This window comes from Populus alba, chromosome 15 (genome assembly GCF_005239225.2).
Source record: "Populus alba chromosome 15, ASM523922v2, whole genome shotgun sequence".
NCBI classification, from domain to species: Eukaryota; Viridiplantae; Streptophyta; class Magnoliopsida; order Malpighiales; family Salicaceae; genus Populus; species Populus alba.
In genome coordinates this window covers 5,256,882-5,279,677 of record NC_133298.1, presented here as the reverse complement: position 1 = coordinate 5,279,677, position 22,796 = coordinate 5,256,882, and the positions used below count along the sequence as shown (strand labels likewise).

The following is a 22,796-nucleotide window of genomic DNA, read 5'->3' as shown; positions in this document are numbered from 1 at the left end:
AATTATCTGAACTTATAAATATTGATTATAATGTTTCGAATTAGTTGATACAGGCTTGGCAAATAATTTCAACTTGATTAGTAAACTGATTTAATTGATATTAACTCTTCATGTTTCTATGATGAAACAGCCTTTTCATCTATAAAATTCATCAGAAATCGGTTTTAACACAAGACAGAATGAGTTTGTATTGATTATATAATCATACATATAGAAAAAAAAAAAAACTTTGCAACTAGTATAGATAAAGAATCAATAATTAAAGAAATTTATTTAATAAAGAAACATAGGACATAACTTAGATAATAGTTTATTGTATTTTCTTTAAACGTATAATATGTATTATAATGATAAAATTAACTTATTATGTACTCCTATCTTGTATACTTAGTTTATTTTAATATAACAATAACCCATCTAGTTTTTAAATCCTGGATTCGTCGCTGCATCTAACGCCGGGACAAGAACAGACGTCAGGGTAATGCTTTCTCCTTCCTGTCGTATGATGTGAAGCTTGACATGCCTTGGACTCAAACTTTACTATGATTTCCTGACGAGAAAATCTATGAAGGTAGCCATATAAAAGTTGTGGATTCTTTCTGAAATTGTTTGTTTTGTCTTCTGATGAAGAATTATTCTACTATTGTTCTAAGGAACCCTGTGACTCATGAAACAAAAGGTCGTTCCTCTGCATCGGATTTGATTCAAAAACCAATGGTTACAAGATAATTCATATTCTTTTAATCTTAGAAGGTGAAGGAGAGCCTCTCTCTCACCTAAGAATTTGAAATATATAGCCTGAGGAAGGATTCCCTTTTACCAACTTCTCCGGCAAAAGTATTGGAGCACCATGTCATTGGTATAAAGACTAGATGGTGGCCCAGTAGTTTGGGACCAAGAGGTTTGCTTTCTTTGTGGTCTCAGGTTCTGGGAATTAATCACGGGTAAGCTGGACACCCACGTTAAAAAAAGCAATTGTGACTGGAGCAGCGAAACTTTCAAGACAAACACCTCTGCCGCTCGATGATTGCATTATCGGCCTCCCCTACTACAGCAACCCTTTTGGTATTTGGACCAACTTTTTCGTGTTCAGGGAGTCAATTGCCATGGTAAATTGCAGGGATGCGGGAAAATCTTTCTGTTACACATACGAAACTGGTTTCATGTTTTGTCATGTGATTAATAAGCTTTCTAAATCAATCACATTGAATTGACAAACCCTATATATGGACTACAACAAGAAGTCTTAGGGTTTAAGACTTTCAATGTATACACACATCTTTAAGATCGCAAAATCTTAACCACAAACCAAAATAACGAGAGCCTCATAAGTCATAACTCTTTCCTCTGTCACAGGTTTCTCAGGATTTTGGAGAAGAAAATTGAATACGAACATACACGATGATTGATTTTTCGCCTGAAGATTTGGTGATTTGTATCTTAACAAAGCTGCATGTCAGGTCTTCCATAAGGTTCAGGTGTGTCTGCAAATCTTGGTACACTCTCCTTTCTAACCCAAATTATATTTACAGAAATCTTCTTTTTAACTATGATGGTGATGTGAAAATGAAAATTCATCGTCTGCTTATTAAAAACCGAGACAAAATCAGTAAGGATCATGTTTTCTCCTTCATCTCGTATGATCATCATAAACTTGATGTCTTTTGACTCAAACCTTACCGAACCATTGTATTTATAGATATATGAAAGTTGAAATTGTGGGTTCTTATTATGGTTTGATTTGTCTTCGTATTCGACATGGGTCGTGCAGCTGCTGCGGCCACATCTTCCTGGTGTCTCTGGTAATGAATTGTTAGCCGGCATTGGATTTGGTTTTGCTTCAAAAACCAATGATTTCAAGATAATTAGAATTCTTCTAATCTGGGATTTTACTGATTTATACTGGTGGACTCGTAAACATGAAGTAGAAATATGTAGCCTGGGGAGGGACTCTTGGAAAAAAACTTGATGTAACAGTGCCGGGCACAATCAAATCAGTACCTTACTCTTATCCTTTCAACAACTTCTCCAGCAAAAATGGATATGTCACTGCTCTGTAAAGGGTAAAGATGGCTGTCCAGTTGTGTTGTCACTTGATTTTAGCAGTGAAACACTCAGAACAACATCTCTGCCAGATGAATGCGTTATCAGCCGCAACTACGATGATATTTGTAAGAAATTTGTTCCGTTGAAAGAGTCAATTACCATGGTCCTTGTGTGGATTCCCAAGTTTCATTGGAGAGTGGAGATCAGAAACTCCAATATCAGAGCAATTCATAATTGATATGTAATTGACAATTCCTTTCCCTCCTCAATACTGTCTTTTATTTATTTACTAATGAATCTACTCGATCACTAAGAAACAGCTCCGAGTTTTATTAATCAGTTTATTTCGATCATAAAATTCAATTAAAGATGCTCAATATATACAAAAATCAGTGAAGAAATGAAGGCTCAATAAGGAAGTATTGTCTCAAAACAGTGAACTCCATCCAACTCCAGAGCAAACCTTGGTCTCCTCTTCTGTTGCTGTAATGACTTGTTAATGCTTGCAGGAGGTGATTTTGACGATGCAGATGACTTGTCCTTGTTCCCTTCAGACATCACGCTCTTCTTCATAGACTCAGCTTCTGGTATGTTCCCTTCTTTGGGAGCACTGAACGAGAAGTTGGGCTTCTGTCCAAATGATTCTGCACATAGGGCATCGAATGAACTGAACATAGACATCATCATGATTGAAACTCAAATCAAAGAACGCTCGGTTTGTTTCTTCTTCTTTTGCTACAAAAACCAAGCAACCAATCAAAGATTGTATTCTTAAACGCTTGACAACGTTTGTTTCTTGAGATTTCAAGGAAAAGGGCTCTTCTTCTTCGAGGGTTTCTTGCTTGGACTGGATTGGATTGAGAGAGGGAGAGGAGAGATGAGAGGTATATAAAGGGTGAAGGGAATCCTAAATTCCTAGAAACATCTGGAAAGATGGAAGGAAGGAAGGAAGGCGGTGGAGGTTGGCTTGGTCCAGTAATGATTTGCAAGCTGGATAAAGATATCTCCACCGTCCATTGGTAGGTGGGCACGTATGAGATGACATACGCGGAGGGCTGAGATTAAGGTGAACATTATTTAATTAATTGATGTCTAGAAGTGGACATTAGGACATGAGTTTCCAAGCTCCAACATGTGTAGAGCTGATGGGACTTCTCTGGGGGGAGCTGGTAACTCACCTCTAGGAAGGTTCGGTTGTGTTGATGAGGTGGCTTCTACCTGTGGAGGTTGGGTTTGGACAAGCCACGTGGATGTCCACTTGTCTTGTTTCTTAAATTTAGTTAGATTCGTGGAGGAGAATGGAGATAGGATATATCTTGTCTTAATTATATTATCTTAATTATATTATACATTGATTAATTGATTTTTTAACATTTATTTTTTAAAATATTTTTTATTTTAAAAATATTAAAATAATATATTTTTTTAATATTAGTATATTAAAACAATCTAAAAATTCTAAAAATTTAATTTAAAATAAAAATAAAAATAAAAATTACATTTTAATGAAAAGTAAATTAAAACTCCCACCCCATATCAAGGAGATGGTGGTGGCCATTTTGTTTCCTTGATACATAATGGAAGTTTTTGGCAAGATGTAGATGATAAGAATATATATTTTTAGTGTAGATGATAAGAATATATATTTTAGTTTAGATGATAAGATAAGATTTGGTTTTGTCGTACAAGATATTTTCAAAAAATTTATTGAAAAAATATTAAAATATATTTTTTTAATTTTTCTTTTTTTATTTTTAACATTAACATGCATATTAAAATTTTCAAAGAATATTTAAAAAATATTAATTTGATATTTTTTCAAGTAAAAATTAATTTTAAAACACTTTAAAAAATAGAATCAAATCACAATTTTGTATGAATTCTACTAAAAACTTTCTCTTGAAGTCTTGGTTATGAAAAACAAATTATAATTTTTTTTAAATCTATTTTTTCAAACTTTAACCATAAAAATTACTACAATGCTAAACACACTTTTGGAATAAATAAAAAACTTAGCTTGTAATAAGACAACGGTTAATAAGAATAAAAAAAATAATTATGGTGGAAAATCAAGCTCTAAAGACTAATTTAATTAATAAACGAAGTGGGAGAGTATAAATTAGATAGAAATGATTAAATCAAAGCATGTGTTATTAAACATTTAAAGGTTAAAATTAGATTAACATGTGTAATATAAGAAAATATAAGTAAGAAAGCTCGATGAATTAGGAAATAAATAAGTGACAAAACTGTTAATAAATTGCAATAATATATGTATTTAAATAGTTTTATACACTATTTTGTTTTTTGAAAATTTCAAAAAAATCAATGTTTATCTTGAAATATAAAATTACTAGCAATTCAATAGTAAAAATATACTAATGTTATTTTAATAACTTCTTTCTTCCAACACTGATATATATTTTTCTTGATGTCAATAAAAATTATACCAAATCAAAATATAACATTTCAAGAAAATATATCATACCAAATGTCATGTTTTCTCATCATCCCTACTTGTCTGTCAAAAAACAGAGTGGTGGATACGGGGCCAGCAGATGCAAGTAGCTGAAATCGCCACTGCGCAAGGAGGGTGGAGACAGAAACACAGGAGGAGCTGAACCTGAATTTATGGAACCAGCAGGTGCACAATGCAAGCTTTTACTAATTTAGGAGGGCTTTAGTCAACCCACATTCATCACCTCCTCCACACAACAATCATCTCATAGCTGTTGCAAGCTTGAGGGTGACTAAAGTTTGAACCAAAAGGAAACTGGAGCACATGATTCTGCTATGCTGCATTGCCACAGTAATGGAGGCAACTTGAAAACGATTGCATCCAGAAAACTTGGATCTCATAGCCTACATAACCACCATCATAAACTATATTCAAATTCTTCATGCTGTATAGCTTTCCAAAAATAGGATAATCTCCAACACCATGTTCACATCAAACTTGGATATCAATCGCACAGGAAACATGAACAAGTTTGCATACAACAAATCCCATTGAATTTTCGACCAAACAAGTAAGCATTGTTAAGAACTGAATCAAAATCAATATAAACAAGAAATTCATAAGAGCCAAAACATCAAACATCCTTGTATTCCTTGAAAAAAAGTTCATGGTCAATCAATCAGAAGTTCTCAAATCATTACCCAAAATTTTACCACATTACAATTGGAAGCCGATCCTAATTTCTTAAGGCAACAAAGAGTATTAAAACTGAAGATAATGGAAAGAAGCACCTAATCAAACAAGCTGAATCCCATATCATCATCACTCTCTGGGGCTTCCTCCTGCACATAAACAACACCAAATCTCAAAACACAAACACTCTAAAACTCAAAATCTAAAATTCCACTTAAAATTCAAGCCTTTACAACTAAAAGAGAAAAACAAATTTCAAAAATACAAACATATAAACTTCAAAACTCAGAAAAGCAATGAACACAGGTAAAACCATATTCCAAAACAGAAAACATAAAGAAAAACATAACCCCAAAAAATCAAAACCGTCAATTTCGCCTAAAAATCAAACCTTGACAATGAAACAAAACAAATCACAACCAAAACAAAAACTCCCATTTTTTTCCTAATTAAAGATCAAACCTTTATGACTAAAACACCAAAAAAGAAGAAGAACAAAGCACCATTGTTCATACCTTCTTCTCCTCAACAGCTGGAGCAGCGGCCCCACCGGCTGCAGGACCAGAAGAAGCAACAGCAACAGGAGCAGCACCACCACCACCACCACCAATATTCATGATAAGATCACCAACGTTTCTCTTCTCAGCAAGCTTAGCAAAAAGACTGGGCCAGTACGATTCAACAGTCACATTGGCTGCTTTCACAAGTGTAGCAATCTTATCCGACTGCATCAATATTTCAGGAAAAAAAAACACCTTAGATTTCTTTCAACAAAAAAAGAAGAAAAGAAGATAAAAAGCCGATGTTTCTGGTTTCATACGGTGATGGAGATGTCTTCATCGTGGAGGATAAGGGTAGCGTAGGTGCAAGCGATCTCACTTAGAGACATGATTGCTTCTTTGCTTTGCTTGTCTCTTTTCCAGATGAGAGCTGCGTTAGGTTGGGAAATTGAGAGAGATGACGAAGGACAGGAGGGTTTATTAGCTAGGGTTTTAGGGCAAAGTTGGCAAGAGGATTTTATATATATATATATATAAAGAATATATTTTTTTTAACTTAATTTTATTTTTTAATATTAAATTTATTAAAAATTAAATTTAATAATTTATTTAAATTTTATTTCTATAAAGTTATTTCTCGTAATCTAAATTATAAGTTAACTCAATTTATTTCAGATTTTTTTTTTAATTTTATTATTAAATATTTTATTAATTAGAAATTAAATTTTTTAATTTTTTAATTTATTTCATAATTTAGGTCACGAATTTAGTATTCACCTCAAGTTGACTTGAGTTATTTTTATTTTTTTTAATACAATTTTTTTTCAATTCATTTTTTAATATCGGGTTGATTGGAAAATGAGTTTCATAATTTATTTTATTTGCTTTCTATTGAAATATTTTGGTCTAGTGACTCGAGACACGGGTTTGATAGGTTAATTCAGGTTGACTTGAGTTATTTTTTTTTTATTGATTTTTTTATTTTATTTTTTAATAATGGTTTGATTGAGTGTAAAAACAAAAAACTTGCAACCAATCAAAATTAGTCATGTGTCATTTCATTTTATTTTTACAAAAAAAATGAAATTGAAATAAACAGCATGGAAAATAAATGGGTCTGTATATATTTATTGGCCAATAAAAAATTGACATTTGGGATAAGATATTTTATCATAATACAAGATCATATAAATAAAAATCAACAAATAAAATAATGATATGCAGTATTGACAAAAAAATTCTTTATAAATAGAGAGCCTCAACCTAGACATTAAAATAGGAGAAATTCTTCTTGAAGATATAAAATTCTCTTCAAGACAAACTCTTCAGGCAAGAAAATTCTCACTAAAACTCTTAAGTCTTATTTATCCGCGATTGAAGTCTATAATAAATGACTAAACAATTTATAACAATCCTTCAACAACACTTTTAAGATAAAATCAAATATATTTTTTTTGAGTATCAAATCATCAAATCTTACTCTACAATAAGGGCCTAAATGTGTGTTCTTGCAAAGTACAAATCTTGATTTTATTAATCAAGTCATCATAAATTAAATTCAATGAAAGAATAAGAGGATTTTTTTTTTGTAAGAATATTTTTAAATAGAGATTGTACCCAATTATATATCTTAGTAAAATAAAATATTTATACACATGTGCTTGCTTAATTTTTAGGTACTCAAGTTTGTGTCTAATTGGAATTAAGTTTCATAGTTTATTGACTTGCTTTCTCATGGGGTTATCATGGTCTCATGATCAGGATTGCAGATTTGACAAGTTAACTTAAATTAACCTTAGTCAATCCAGTATATTATTATCTTAATATTTTTTTATTATTTTTTAAAAAGATGTCGACTTGAATTTGTTTGGGTCAAACTATGTTTTTATTAGTTATCCAAGTTGTCTTTGAACCTACCAAGTCAACTGGGTCATCCAAGATCAACCCACATAAATTAATTATTTTTTTACAAGAAAAAACGTTAGCAATGCCTAGATATTTTTTATACATTAAAAAAAATCACTTGACTCATAGTGTAATGCGAACCAATGATCTAGTAACAAAAACTAAGTACTGAGGTGAAAACACTGAAATATAGTACCCTCTCCTAATTTACATTGTATTCAAGTAATTTTTTTTAAAAAAATTAATTTTCATATTTTTTTCTTCTCAACTGGATCTTTTGTAGTTAAATTAAAGGCCAATTGTTTTTTTTTATTTGTTAAGCAAGGGTAAAGTTGAAAAATGGGAAACCAAACTAAAAAACAAAGAAAAACTAGATTGCCATTTTGAAATTGACTGAAAAGTTAAATTTGATCATTCACTTTGCAGTTGACCTATTTTTAACCCCTTTAAGTTTTTTTGAAAACTCTCCATTTTCAAATTCTTCACTGCTATTATTTCTTAGTTCTTGGTTTGAAGTAAGAGAAAGAAAGTAATCGGATTCTAATTATAGTGAGTGAAAATATCGTCTGACAGTGATTTTAACCATCAAGATAGTTAATCGTGGTATCAACGAGTTCATTTAATAAGAGAAGTTTCCAATTGAGTGTTCTTTCACCTTCACGTTGCCTAAAAAGTAGATCTTATCTTGAAAAGTTTGTTGTTTTAGGTTGTGTTTTTTTTTTTTTGGATCAATTTTTTATTATTATTTGAAGGCATAAAAAAATTATTTAGGCCTTTAGAGTGATTTTTAAGTGTTTTGTGTCAAACAATAGTTGAAAATGATTTTTTTAGTGCAAAACACTTATGCACCAACTTATGAATGACTTTTTGGTTGCTGAAATCTGGGGTCGTTGCCTGTTATTTTTTTCTTTTAAAAAAAAATTAGTGTGCATGGCAAAAAAAATATAAAAATCACAAAGATCAATGCTAGAGGGCCAAGGTTGGCAGGCCCACTCACCTAGGTCTTTTGTTTTGGGTACTTTGGTTTTTATTCTTTGAATTGCTTTTTAAAATTTCATTATTAGGTATTAGTGTTTTTTTTTTTCAATTTTATAAGTTTATTTTTCATTAGTCTTCATGATTTTTTTTTCTTTCTATAGAGTTATTATGACCTTAAATGTCTTTTTTATTTTATTTGGTGCTTGATTAAGGGTCTATCATGTTAACTCTCACATGATATTTTTTTCATTAAAAAACATGTTAGCAATGCCTACCTCATTTTTATTTTATTTTTAGTCAACAAAATTAATCCAGCCAACACAGTAGGGGTGTTTAAAAAAGCTGGCTCATTTATAATATTTTCATTATTTGACGCAACTCAACCCTTCTTCAAAGTTGGATAATGTGGATATTATTGATGATATTGAGTTAACAAATTTAATAAATAGATATCACGGGTCTTCTAAGGGTTGGGATTTTTTAAACTCACTTAACCCAACTAAACCCAACTCAACCTAAATAACCCAATTAAAGAAACCCGAGTCCTTGTTATAAATAATATATTTTATTTTCTCTTCATTTTTTTTTCTTTCGCCTTCACACTCATAAACGCTCCTTATTCTTTTAATCTCTATCCATTCTATATTTTCCCTATTTTTATAGAAATTATAGTTATTTCTTTTGAAGTTTGATTTGATGAAGTGATAATACATTTTAAACTTTTATTTTCCTAATCAAATCATAAACCTAAAAAAACTTTTTAGTCTCTTATAGCTGCTAATTTGTCTTGGTATCATATTATACCCTAATAGTTTGATAAAATATTTTGTTTTGTTTTTATGTGAAAATTATGATAATTTTTATATTGTCTCTAATTTATGCATTTTAGGGGTTTTATCTAATTCCAACTATAACAACCCAAATTTTTTAAGGATGATCAAGGAATAAGAGAATTAATATGTCCAACTTATGAATAACAATTATATCAATAAAAGTTATCTAATCTGATATATCCAACCTGCTTGGATTCAAATTTATTTTTAAATTGATCAAGTTTATATCCCGTAAAATATCAGAAGTTAAATTAAATACAATTATAGATAAAAACCTAATCTTCTATATCCTCATACACCCTTGCAAGGTGCATATAAACTTAAGGTATACCAAGAATCTAAGTATATCCTACTAATATTTATGGATGAGTAAATGGGGAAGTAACATTTTCCAAAATATTGAATAATTACTCCTTTTCACATACTGAAACGTCAGGACTCATTATGTTAATTCAATGAACAGAAAAGAGGTAAAGTTTTTAATTACTGAAATCCTGCAGTGATATAATAGATTGTGGAATGGGAACAAAATTAAGTCAATAGCAAAAACTCTAGTTATCACATGATGTGAGGGAGAAACCTCTATTCCAAGAAGGTAAATCTCTGGGAGGTGAACAAACAAGGGTAAAATACAGACCTTGAAGGTTTTTTTGTTTATCATAACCCATGTATTGGCCCTGTAATAGAATTAAGTGTGTTTGGAAATATGACGTGGTTAAGTGTAATAATTTCTTTTACATATAAAACCTATTAAATACACAAAAAAACCACCGTTAAAAGCAAGTTTTTATTACATGTTTTTATTTTTATATGAACCTCATAAAATAAAATACTATCACACTACTTCCAAACACACCTGAGGTAAGATACAAATAAAACTATGTTAAAGCCCATCTATATTTTTATAAGTATTTTATTAAGTCTCGCGGAACTATAACTTTTGTATAAATCCCAATAAAAATACAATTTATATCTTCTTAAATCTATTTTTTTAAACTACAACCACAAAAATTAAAAATACCAATTATATTAGCCTAATTATTTTTGCAATTAAAAAATATTTTAAGAAAAATAATTTTTTATATATTTTTTTAAATATATTTTTAAATTATTTTAACATAATGATATCAATATTCAAAGTAAATAATAATTTAAAAAGCACCCTAAAAGCTAGGGTGAGCATTTCCGGTTCGGTTCTGTTTTGAACTGAAAAAAAACAACCAAACCGGTTCTTTCTTTAAAAAAAAAAAAACCAAGTCAAACCGACCGAGTTTCAATCCGGTCTGGTTCGGTTTTTTATTTCAAAAAACCGAGACAACCTATATGCTCATATTTATTCTCGAATTCGCCAATAAGATGCATTTTCACAACTATTGTTTTCCCTGCATTGTGCAAACTGCAAACGATTTAAAAGCAAAAAATCAACACTACTGATTTCATCCCAAATCCAAAACTCTGCTATAAATCAAAACCCAAAATTTCTTGCAAAATAAACATGGCTTTTCCTATATTTTTCAAATACCCGAATGCCAAAAATCTAAACCCGATTTTTTTAAAATCAAAACCCAAATCTTCTTATACAAATAAATCTTATCTTTCCCTGCATTTAAAAAAAAAACCCTAGAAAGCTAAAAACAAAACCTATGTTTTTTTATATAAAAAATATCAAAACTCAAACCGGTTCTATATTTAAGGGGGAGAGGGGCTGTTGGGAGGGAGAGGAAGAGGGAGAGGAGGTTGTTGGTAGGGAGAGGGAGAAAGAGAGAGAAGGGCTATGGTTACTGGAGGGGAGCTGCTGGGAGGGAGATGGAGAGAAAGAGTGAGAGGGGGAAAATTTTTTCTATTTATAGTGTCTTTTTTTGAACCGGTTCGGTTCAGTCCAGGTTAACCGATTCCTGCATTACAAAACCGAAAACCAAACCGAACCGGAATTTTTCCTAACTATTCTAATCGGTTTAATCAGTTAATTTTTTCTCGGTTTTCTTGGATTATTCGTTTTCCAGTTTTTTTGCACACCCCTACTAAAAGCCCCAAGGAACCATTTGCAAAATTACAGTTGCATCCCCAATCCCAAATCACAGCCGCACGCTTGCATTCCCCTACAATATCATTCTCACAGATGCTTCTTCCTCACCACAGCCAATGAGAACAAACAAAATACTCAGAGCATGAATGACTTCGTCCCCTTTTCATCCGTCGAGGGGGTGGATGGTCACCATTTCAAGCAACGTTCCAATGGTGACGGCCAAGAACGACAATGACATGCTTATATGGATGGGGTGATTGGGATTAAAAGTGAAAACTAGAGCACAAACCAGCACGATGTTCAGTCATCTAAATGATGGGAGTGTCACAAGCATTGGAAAACTGCCCAGGTTCAACAACATAAAATACTACTGCTAGTTCATGTTTTCATCAAAATATTCCAAGTAAATAACTGGATGACTCGTACAACTAGCCCCTGAAACTCATCTGAGTTCACTTCATCATCGACATTTAAAAGGAGCAGTCCATCTAAGAAGGCCTCGGCGGTTTTCACTGTAGTTTATAGCAGTCAGGCACTTCCAGACCGTGCCTGCATAAACATAGAGCTTAATCTGAGTACTTTACTAGTTATTGTACTGAAATCCCACGCACACAACTCTGAAGTAATAACTACAAATTCCTTGCCCTTTTCTTTCATTAACAAACCAAGGGGGCACTTGCCTTGTTGGGAGATTCTGACCTGGACCCGGACCTTGATCTTGGTCTGTGTGTATTTCAATACAACAGAATGACAAAAAAATCAATTTACTCTTAACAAAAGCAGCAAATAAAATGCGAAGAGAAGAAGCTGAAACAGTAAGCAATCTCCAATTACCTGGATGATTTAAGAGGTGAAGCAGATCTAGATTTTGACCTTGATCTTGAAACAGATCGTTCCAATGATTTGCTGCATAAAACAGAAAGCGGAAACTATCAATTTACAGAGAAAAGCTCCTTCAGAGTATAATGCCAAATAATAAAAAGCACAAAAACCTCTGGTTTCTCCTTGAACTTCGGCTTCTGCTCCGGCTCCGGCTCCGGCTCCTGCTCCTTGACGGAGAGCTCTCATACTGCTTCACCTTGACAAGACAGAACAAACAGCAAAACCAAGAGCAAATATTAAGTGAACCTTCATTTGCAGCTGTTAAATTTTTCTCTCCCATCATATGCAAAGCATCTTCACGAGGTTGATAGTAAGCTATTTTTATTCTACAGAAAAGCATGATAAGTTAAAAGCCTCATGGATTGATGTTTAAAAATTTTTCTAGAGCTCCAAAATAGATGGAGCGAAGCGGGTAAGGTAAGGATCCACTAGATATAATTAAAGCGACGACATGGAAAATTTGGAAGCCTCTGCCAATTCTGCGTTATAAAACCATTTTCAAATATATAAATTAACTTACCACCTACTCAACAAATAAATGCTAGATTTAATGGTTACCCGAATATAAGCTCTGGCCCAAGGATTTCTGAACTCAGTATCATCAAGTTTCCGAATCTGAATTAACACAAGCACGTGCCAGCTGTTAGATCAGAGTACAGAGCAACATCCCCCCAAATGTTTTTGTTATCATTGTTTCATTGATTTATTTTTTGGGAGCGGAGGGATTGAACCACGAAACAACTTACAGCATATTTCATGTCTTCATGGTTTGTATAATCAACAACGCCAAAAGTCCCTGAATGTTAAATCCAAAATGTCAATTCAGTATCCACATGAATACATGCAGCTCATGAGATATTTATCACTGTACGTTCCAATATCAGTATCCATGCATTTTTTGCAGCTCACTCAAAAATAGGATGTGAAATTGAACACCAGCAAGATGAATTGGGAAAAAATATATTCCTAAAACAGGAAAAAGAATGGAAAGTTGCAGAGCATTCTAAGAGGCATACCATCACTATCACGAGAAACTTCAGCAAAACACACATCTCCAGCTTTTCGCATATGATCCTGAAATCAATTTATCACTCAGTAGCGAGAACAGAAACAAATAACACTCTCGTTGGCGAAGTATTAGAAGTTCTTTAAACCTTCAAATCTTGCCAGGAAGCAGAGGAAGGAAGACCACGAACAATAACTGCAAAACAAATATGTGCCTTAGAACTCTATCCAGGTAACTTGAAGAAAACTGTAAATTATATGCAAAGAAATAAGAGTAGTTTTCAGAACAACACTGTCCAATTACTGCAATGAATTTTTCACTAAGAAATAAATATTCCCCAAACAAACCTCGAAATTCAGAATGGCGTGAGATGCCAAACCGACCCCCACTCCCACCACCACCGCCATAACCACCACGGCGATCATTTGATGATGGTCCTCTACCACCATGGGCAAGCTCAACCTGCATGCATAACAATGAGAAATAAAAAAGGCAAGCAGCAAACGATAGAGACACAATTAGAACTGATTATTACCCTTAACCTACAGCCATCAAAGTTATAGCCATCGCGACCCCTTATTGCATCTTCAGCATCCCGAGCGTTCTCAAACTGAAAACGAAAAACACAAGTCCAATGATGAAGACCCCAGTTATGAGTGAGGGTTCTAGGAGAGACAATTAGGAGAGTTTCAGCATTTTCTCATCAAGTTGTTGATCCCCAAACTCAAACAGAAACACTCATGTTGCAATACAGGACAATGATCATTTCACCATGCAATGGCCTCTAAACACAATTTGAAGTGCTCTTCTTCTTTCCAAGTAGAAAATACAACAATGCTACCTTGCTCCATATGCTGCCAAGATCAAGTGTGGTGAGGGCTTTACCTCGACAAAACAATAACAAGGGGGGCGAGGTGGAATCTTCAATTCAACATCCAGGATACGGCCATACTACAAAAATAAATAACTAAAACTTGTAAGCTTAGCCATAGTAAACCACTGGGAAGCTGCATAACATATACAAACCATGTCATATACAATCTACAAATGGTCCAGTAATAGCTATTTCACTATGCTATAATGCAAATGACACAAGCATTGCGTAAGTGACACACACACACACTCACTCTATTCAGCCTCAGGGCAGTACATGAACAAGCAAAGCAATGCTTGTTTTTTTCTTCTATATTTGATTCCCCTGATTGGAAGCACAGATGTGCCTGCGTGGACTTTTAATATGTTTGAAGCGAGGATGGAATGCCAGAAACAAATAAGATTGCTTATGGAAATAATATTAAATAGCAAGCAGGCATGTACATAATTAATAGTACATAAAAGTAGCCATTATTTCTGAGGTCAATAACAATGATAAGGATGAATACACAACTCACTGAAAATGAACAATCTCATTATTCAGCAAACAAGAATTAACGTCACATGAAAACATTTAAAACAAACCTTGTAAAATAAATCTTCAATTTCTGATTCTCTTATATCTGCAGGCAAATTGCCAACATAGATTGTACGAGAAAAGCGACCACTCATTTTTTGTACCAGAAGAGTACAGCAAAGCTTTCACTGCACAACGCAAATGAATTGCATAAATAAAGAGACATTTTCAGAAACAAAAAGGCTCCATGTACTTATGTTCCATTTATCATCAGCATGTACTCTGACGATAACAAAAGTATGTCAAAACCAAAAACTATGAAGCAAACCAAGTGAGCAATACTCATTGTGGGCGGTGCTCCACAAGCTCCATTGCTCATTTGCTCCAAGATGCTCCAAAGCTATAACAAAATTGGAAATATATATTTGGTCTCCTCATCATTCCACAATTTTTTTGTAGATGTATAGCTCTTCCGAAGGTGAGAAACAATCTCCAGTTATAAAAAATAATACTCATAAGTCCACTCCACCCTGTTTTTCCCACTCCCTCTCTATATCACTATGCATGATTGCACAGCTCAAATTTGTCCAAGCGCTTGTCATCTATCATAAAGAAAGCATTTGTGTCATGATATTAAGTAACATATATTTATTTACTTACCTTACTAAGCTCACTTTTTTTCTAACAGAATTGATAAAAACAACCCTCTAAAATACAAATACACCCCCAAGTTCCCCTTCTTTTGTCAAAAAACGCAAACTTTGCAAGTTGCCCTCGGGTCAAGGCTAGGGGGCATCTGTCTTTCACGCCACTTTTTAAAACCTTTTCCGTTCCCTGATTGAATTCACGGACTTAAGAATTCATCGAGTCAGTTACTGACTCAACAACCCCCGCAAAAAAAAAATAAAGACAGCCAGCCAACAACTAATCTAAATAGCCATTAAAGACCATTGATTAACACTCCATTTGAAAACTTCCTTATTCTTGTTAGTTAGCACGTCCGAAGCTCTTCTTCGTTACATCAAGTAAAAAAGATTTGTCTCTCAGCCCACATGATACACATTTCGCAACCCAACAATAAAAGTAACACAAGCGAGAATTAGCGGAGTGTTTGAAAATACTAATGTTAGCCTCTCATCATCAATTTCAAACAATTCGTTTCCTTAAAAAATAATAATATTAATTAAAGTAGATTAATTTTCTCAATATTTAAAATGTATAAATAAATACTGTTGGAGAACACTGGATCAATAAAAACCAGTAATTACAGTTGCTTAATCGCAGTGATTAAGCAAGAATTCAATTAATTGCTGTAATCTTCAAGTCCTGGAAGTTGTTAGGGTTTAGAAATCAAATCTTGAAACCCTAACATGAACATGAAGAAATTAGAGAAAGAGAGGAGCTATGTTGTTGTTAGCTATACCGAGAGAGAACGGATGCCGAAGCCGGAGCGAGCCGATGAGGTTTGGAGAAAGAGCGAGGAAGGACGGACTGACGGACTGAGGTGGAAGATAGCTAGGGTTTCTTGCTGTTCCTTCTCTCAAAGCTTGAAACTTCGGGCCGATGCTGCGTTTTAGCTATACTCCCACGCTTCCACTTTGTAGTGTAGTGACTGTAGTCTCGCAACGTCAAAACCGACCCGAACCGTGTTTTTTCGGTTCAGTAAGAGGCCCAATCGGCTTTTGAGTTATAACTATAAGATATATATTTCAGTTTTTTTATTTTTTGGTACAATGATACACACACACACACGTATGACTAAACAATAAATAGTGATAACTATTTTATTCCAGTGATGTTCGATTTTTTAATCTTAAGAATTAATATCTTTTAGCCTCAGTTTTTAATTTAAATAATTATATTCTTATGTATAAAAATAACATCAATATAATTATTATCTTACATTAATATTTTGAAAAAACACTGATAACATTAAAAAAACATTAATTAAAAAAGATCTATAAATTTTCTTTTAAAATTAAATATTTTAATAATAAACAACAAAATCCAATTTGCTTACAAGATACACGCAGCTTATAAATAAAAACACACTTCAACCCTATTTATTTTTGTATTTTAAAAGTATTTTTAAAAAAATTAATTTTTTTTTTATTATTTTAAATTAATATTTTTTTTTGTTTTCAAATTATTTTAATATACTGATGTCAAAAATAATTTTTAAAAAGTAAAAAAATATATTATTTTAATATATTTTTAAATAAAAAAACCTTTTTAAAAAAACAATAACCACACTCATATCAAATCTAGTTTTAAAATTGTATTGAGTTGTTAACAATAATTCAGAATAATGTTGAACACACATCCAAATATATATATATATATATATATAGCTAAAAAAGCTTAGTCTTTTACCGTGGACTAACAGTGCAGTACAAGTAAAAGTTGAGCTGTCATTTTATTTTTTTATTTTTTACTTTTTGCTTTTTGCTTTTTTTTAGGTTGTTTTTTTTCTTCATCTTTTCTTTATTTTTTTAATGGATATTTTTTTAAATTTTTTTTATTAATGTTAATTTTTTTTTCTATCTCAAACTTTTATAACACGCATTCCGGGTTTAACGGGTTAACTTAGATTTTTTTTTTCTGGTTTTTCTTTTTAATTAATTTTTTTGTTTAATTTATTTTGTTAAATTAATTATGGGTTAACCTGGTTTCATGGGTTAACCAAATTAATTATGGGCTTAACCTGTCAATTTTTTTTTATGCAGTTATCAAACTTTCATGACACAAATCCTGGGTTTGACGGGTTAGCTTGGTTTGAGGGTAAACCCAATTAATTCGGATTTTTTTTCTTTTTCTTCAGTAAAACTCTATCCCTATTGCTTAATTTTTTTTTTTTAAGTTGTCTTTTTTTAGCTTTTTTTTTTTATGCCTTTTGAGAATATTTTTTTTGCTTCTTTCTTTGTTTTTTTTTCTTTTAACAAAATTATTTTGTTTAATTTAGTTTATTAATGTTAAATTTTTTTATTTAGTTATCAGATTTTCATGACACGTTTTCCGGATTTAACGGGTTAACCTAATTGTTTTTTTTTTTTATTCTTTTTAATTAATTTTTTTTCATTTAGTTTAGTTTGTTAATGTTAAATTTCTTTCTATTTAGTTATTAGACTTTCATGACACACGTTTTTCAGATTTAACAAGTTAACCTATGATTTTTTTTTTGCTTTTTATTCTTTTTAATTAATTTTTTTCGTTTAGTTTAGTTTGTTAATATTAAATTTCTTTCTATTTAGTTATTAGACTTTCAAGACACATATCCAAGTTTCACGGGTAAACCCAGTTAATTCTTGGTTGACCCGTCAATTTTTTTATTTATTTTTATTTTCATAATTTTTTTGTTTAATTTAGTTTGTTAATGTTAAATTTTTTTTTTAATTATCAGACTTTCATGACACATATCCTGGGTTTAACTGGTTAACATGATTTAACGAGTTAATCCAGATTTTTTTTATTGTTTATTTTTAATTAATTTTTTTTGTTTAGTTCAGTTTGTTAATGTTCGCTTTTTTTTTTAATTTAGTTACCAGACATTCATGACACGGATCTGGGGTTTAACGGGTTAACTTGGTTTGATGAGTTAATCTATAATTTGTTTTTTGCTTTTTTTTTTCTTTTAAATTAATTTTTTTCATTTAATTTAAATTGTTGATGTTAAATTTTTTTCTATTTAGTTATCAAACTTTTATAACACGGATTCCGGGTTTGATAGGTTAACCTAATTTGACGAGTTAGTCCAGTTAATTCTGGGTTAACCCATTAATTTATTTTTTCCTTTTTAATTATCAAACTTTCACGATGCGAATTCAAGGTATGACAGGTTAACCTGATTTGAAGGGTTAACCCAATTAATTCATTTTTTTTTTCATTAGTTTTTTTTTTCCTGTTGGTTTTTTTTCTTTGTTTTTTTCTTTTTTAACTAATTTATTTAATTATCACACTTTTATGACACGACCTTGTAGCTATATCCACGTCCAATGCTATTGGGTCTGGTATTGTAGTCCAGACACTTTTATGTTAAGGGTTAACCCAAGTTTAATGTTATTATTAATATTATAAATATTACTCTTGAGTCAGGTTGCAACTAAACCTAAGACTTTCAGGTATAACTTTACAAAAAAACTTAACACTTTTAGATCTTAATTATTTTTGAAATGCAAAAAATAATTGACCCGCGGTATCAATGGACATATAACTAAAATATATCAAAAGGCGATTAAGAGAGAAACAGATGCTGATAATATTGGATAGTACTTGATCTTAAAAAAGTAGGGATTGGGGATTGTTTCTGGATGTGATCATCATGATGATGGTACTTGTAAAATTATTCAGACACCTTGAAGCCCATATGCATGTCTTGAAATGGGCTCCAAGATAGATTTTCTCGTTGCCGTCTTGTCAGACTGGGAGGCAAAGAATCTCTTTCAAGAAGATATGAAGAATGATATAGGTTTTTTTATTTTAGTGTTTCTAATGTGTTAATATTAAAAATAAAATAAAAAATAAAAAATTATTATTTTAATATATTTTTAAATAAAAATATAATTTAAAAAATAATTATTATTACTATTCCAAACATCCATAATCATATTCAAAATTGAGGTAAGAATTTATTTTTTTTTTTTTTGTTTCAAAAGTGTTTTTTAAAAAAAAATTATATTTTTTATTAACTTCAAATTAATATATTTTTAGTGTTTTTAAATAATTTTAATATTAAAAATAAATTTTAAAAAATAAAAAATATTATTAACATATATTTTAACACGAAAAATTATTTAAAAAATAACTATAACTAAACTGCCGAAGAAGCTCTAAACCTAACACATTAGCAGTCTCAAACCAACCTAAAATGTGCATTTATCTTTTGGTGCTTGTGATGGTGCACCAAAGATTTTTTTGAAAAAAAAAAGATAAAAAATTCTCCACCCAAGCTGCTGGAATTTTCTAGCAGAAGTTCATCCCAAACCCATGCTGCCTCGGTCTAACCAATCCTACCCGACATGCCTTTCTACTTTTTTTGGGTTTCCATGAGCTGTTCTTACAAACTTCTCATATTGGTTTATTCTATGCAGGGCAATTACCTTTTTCTACCTTAATAGAAGATCATCATCAACGTTTTTCATCAATAGGATGCATGCACTACAACCATGGCACCGAGAGCTACCATGCCCACCTAAAATCAATTTTATTTTTTCTTTTCTTTTCCTTTATATTTTTCCTTTTCTCTTTACACATACCAGCTTAACCATTGAAAAAGTTCCATGTTCATGAGTCATCTTGATTTTTCCGATCAGTCAAGCCCCCAACTCAACCATGAAAATCCTAATTTTTGTATGAAGTTTTTTGACTGCATCATCAACTTATAATTTATCCTTCAAAGAAGATGACATGTACCTTCTGCCTACCAATTAACTGATTGCAATAATTTAGACTTTAGAACAATATGGAAAGGTATATTGATTGATGGCCCTTCTCATTCAATTGGGCGGCGGAATACAGGGTGGCCTTCTTCGATTATACAACCGGGAAGCCAAAATGGAAGACAAGGAGGGACCCTAGAATATGACTCAGAAATCATTATTCACCTCAGACAACCATAGCTATACCCCATGAAGGAATGAAGCTAAAACACTCGATGTTACAAGTCACTATCAGCCATTATACCATGATGAGGATATCCCTTTTTAAGATCTTCAAACCAGGACAAGTGGATGATTTTGTTCACTTGTGGACAAATAACACACTATCAAGTTCAGTATACAGGACAGGTGGTGGAACGGAGTCGTCTATTTAGCAAACTCTTCCAATATTTATCTTAGCAGTAAGGAACTTTTCTTCTGCAGTTCAGCTCTTGTTCTTCTTTGTCCACTATAATGGGTTCTTACTGCTGCTTCTCGTTTTTATTCTCAGCAACTATTGTAGTGTTTGTAGCATATCCAATTTTAGCTGACGGGAAGAAGCAGATAACTGGACCTGCAGTTACAGTGACCAAACATCTTTTCTTCTCAGATTTTAGGCTAGATGATCCCAAAATTGTACATGAGGTTAAGCTTTTAGGTAGCGCCAGGTTTTCAGATGAAAAGGGAGCTATCCAAATTCCTGAAGAATCGCAGTTAGATCTGAGACATCAAGCAGGACGAGCCATCTATGCTTATCCTATCCGTATGCTCGATCCGCTCACTGGTACTCCAGCTTCCTTCGAGACCACCTTCTCTTTCCAATTTAGCAACTCTAGTGCTGAATCTCATGTCAACTCTACAGGTGGTTACAATAATAGTGGAGGCAGTGGCCTTGCCTTTATTGTGGTGCCTGATGAGTTCACCGTGGGTAGGCCGGGACCATGGCTGGCCATGCTCAATGATGCCTGTGAGGACAATTATAAAGCTGTTGCTGTTGAGTTTGATACCCGTCATAATCCTGAATTTGGTGATCCAAATGACAATCATGTGGGAATCAATCTTGGCAGCATCATTTCCACCACGACTGTAAATGCTTCAGATGTCGGCGTCTACCTCAAGGATGGTTTGATTCACCAAGCTAAGATAGCATATAATGGTTCACGAAGCTGGATGGAAGTTAGCCTTGGATCGAAGCCCATCTTCTCTGGTTCTCTTGATCTCTCCCCTTTTCTCAATGAATACATGTTTGTTGGATTCTCAGCTTCAACTGGCGAGATGACCCAAATTCACAATGTATACTCGTGGAACTTCACTTCTACAAGCCAAGCCTCTCTCCGTGCCCCAACTGCAGAGACATGTGAGAGTAAGATCATGGAGCAATATGATCAAGGTGTTCAAAGTTCAGCGTCACATAGCTCAAAGAAAGAACCCCCAACCAGTTTGTTGATTTTCATTTGTGTGATGGCACTGGCTATAGCTGTGTTTGCCAGTCTTTTCTACAACGGCAGGCGCAGAAATAATCAAACTGAGGCTGTGATATTGCCAGATAAAAGGCAACGACCAAGGCCTCCCAACAAACCCCGTCGCTTCACCATCTCTGAAGTTTCCTCTGCCACTCGGGGTTTTCACGAGTATGAAATACTAGGCAGCGATTCCAAAGGTATTTACTACAGAGGGAAGCTTCCAAATGGTTGTCAAGTGGCCATTAAACGTTTCTCTGCTCAATTTTTGAGTTCACAAATTGGATTGGATAGACGAAGATTGCTCAAACAGATCAGTACCATTAGCCGAGTTCGACACCCCAACTTGGTTCCTATCAGAGGATGGTGTCAGGATAATCGTGAAACCATGGTTGTGTATGACTTCTATCCAAATGGAAGCCTCGACAAATGGCTATTTGGGGCTGGCGTGCTTCCATGGACTCGGCGGTTGAAAGTAGTTAAAGATGTTGCAGATGCACTCAGTTTCCTCCACTCAAAGCAGCTAGCTCACAAGAACATGAAAACTACCAGTGTCTTTCTTGATGTTAGCTTCAGAGCAGTTCTGGGCGACTTTGGCTTCGTGCTCTCTTCCACCGAGTCGCAACGTTTCGAAGCAACCGTGAGTCAAAAGGCTGATGTGTTTGAATTTGGCATTTTTGTGTTGGAAGTTGTTTCTGGGAGAGGAAGGCTGGAGTCTGAGTTGAGGCAAGACGAGAGGGATTTGTTGGATTTCGCATGGAGAATGCATGAGATTGATGAGAAGGCAAGATTGGTGGACAGGAGGATGGGCTCCATGGTGAACTTGGAACAAGCAATTAGAGTGTCGGAGATTGGACTGCTTTGTACACTAAATGAGAACAAAGGCAGGCCATGCATGGAGGAGGCGGTGGAGTTTCTGAACCTGGATGGACCGATTCCGGAGTTGCCACCAAATAGGCCTGTTGCTCTTTTTCCCTACAGCAGCGCCAATACTGGTCTCTGCACTGGCTATTCCTGCACTCTTTTCAAGTGAAAGCACTGAATTTTTAGTCTGCAAAATCAACACCATCAAATTTTGTAGACAAGCAAATCAGAGCAGAGATGTTTGGCTGTTTAATGATTCTATTCCAACATATACATTGAGTTCTTACATCCTTATGGCCATTACCGTCATTATGAAGCTGAATCCAACTTTCTACGCCTTT

At 33.1% G+C, this 22,796-nt stretch overlaps 3 protein-coding genes across 5 annotated transcripts; 1 reads left to right on the top strand and 2 right to left on the bottom strand.

Annotated features, from left to right (window-relative positions):
* Window positions 1–5,126: 5,126 nt before the first annotated feature.
* LOC118043992 (large ribosomal subunit protein P1w) lies at window positions 5,127–6,199 on the bottom strand. The gene is made up of 3 exons (XM_035052129.2): window positions 6,018–6,199; window positions 5,713–5,922; window positions 5,127–5,346 (listed from the first exon to the last, which is right to left on the bottom strand). The coding sequence occupies exons 1-3, from the start codon at window positions 6,084–6,086 to the stop codon at window positions 5,296–5,298; spliced, it is 330 nt and encodes a 109-aa protein (XP_034908020.1). The 5' UTR covers window positions 6,087–6,199; the 3' UTR covers window positions 5,127–5,295.
* A 5,517-nt stretch (window positions 6,200–11,716) lies between these two features.
* On the bottom strand, window positions 11,717–16,337 carry LOC118043944 (serine/arginine-rich splicing factor SR34A). 2 transcript variants are annotated; one of them, XM_035052059.2, is made up of 14 exons: window positions 16,141–16,337; window positions 15,060–15,319; window positions 14,786–14,905; window positions 14,213–14,278; window positions 13,863–13,937; window positions 13,675–13,789; window positions 13,476–13,522; window positions 13,338–13,395; window positions 13,068–13,117; window positions 12,880–12,936; window positions 12,432–12,517; window positions 12,274–12,345; window positions 12,120–12,162; window positions 11,717–11,988 (listed from the first exon to the last, which is right to left on the bottom strand). In XM_035052059.2, exons 3-14 carry the CDS (start codon window positions 14,870–14,872, stop codon window positions 11,968–11,970), a joined length of 777 nt encoding a protein of 258 aa, XP_034907950.1. In that variant the 5' UTR covers window positions 14,873–14,905; window positions 15,060–15,319; window positions 16,141–16,337; the 3' UTR covers window positions 11,717–11,967. The 2 variants fall into 2 exon arrangements, with proteins under 2 accessions (XP_034907950.1, XP_034907949.1); XM_035052058.2 differs by lacking the exon at window positions 15,060–15,319 and having other exon boundaries at window positions 16,141–16,335.
* A 4,201-nt stretch (window positions 16,338–20,538) lies between these two features.
* LOC118043999 (L-type lectin-domain containing receptor kinase VIII.1) lies at window positions 20,539–22,755 on the top strand. Of its 2 annotated transcripts, XM_073404794.1 has the most exons (2): window positions 20,539–20,915; window positions 20,994–22,755. In XM_073404794.1, the coding sequence occupies exons 1-2, from the start codon at window positions 20,606–20,608 to the stop codon at window positions 22,622–22,624; spliced, it is 1,941 nt and encodes a 646-aa protein (XP_073260895.1). In that variant the 5' UTR covers window positions 20,539–20,605; the 3' UTR covers window positions 22,625–22,755. The 2 variants fall into 2 exon arrangements, with proteins under 2 accessions (XP_073260895.1, XP_034908028.1); XM_035052137.2 differs by having other exon boundaries at window positions 20,540–22,755.
* Window positions 22,756–22,796: the final 41 nt, after the last annotated feature.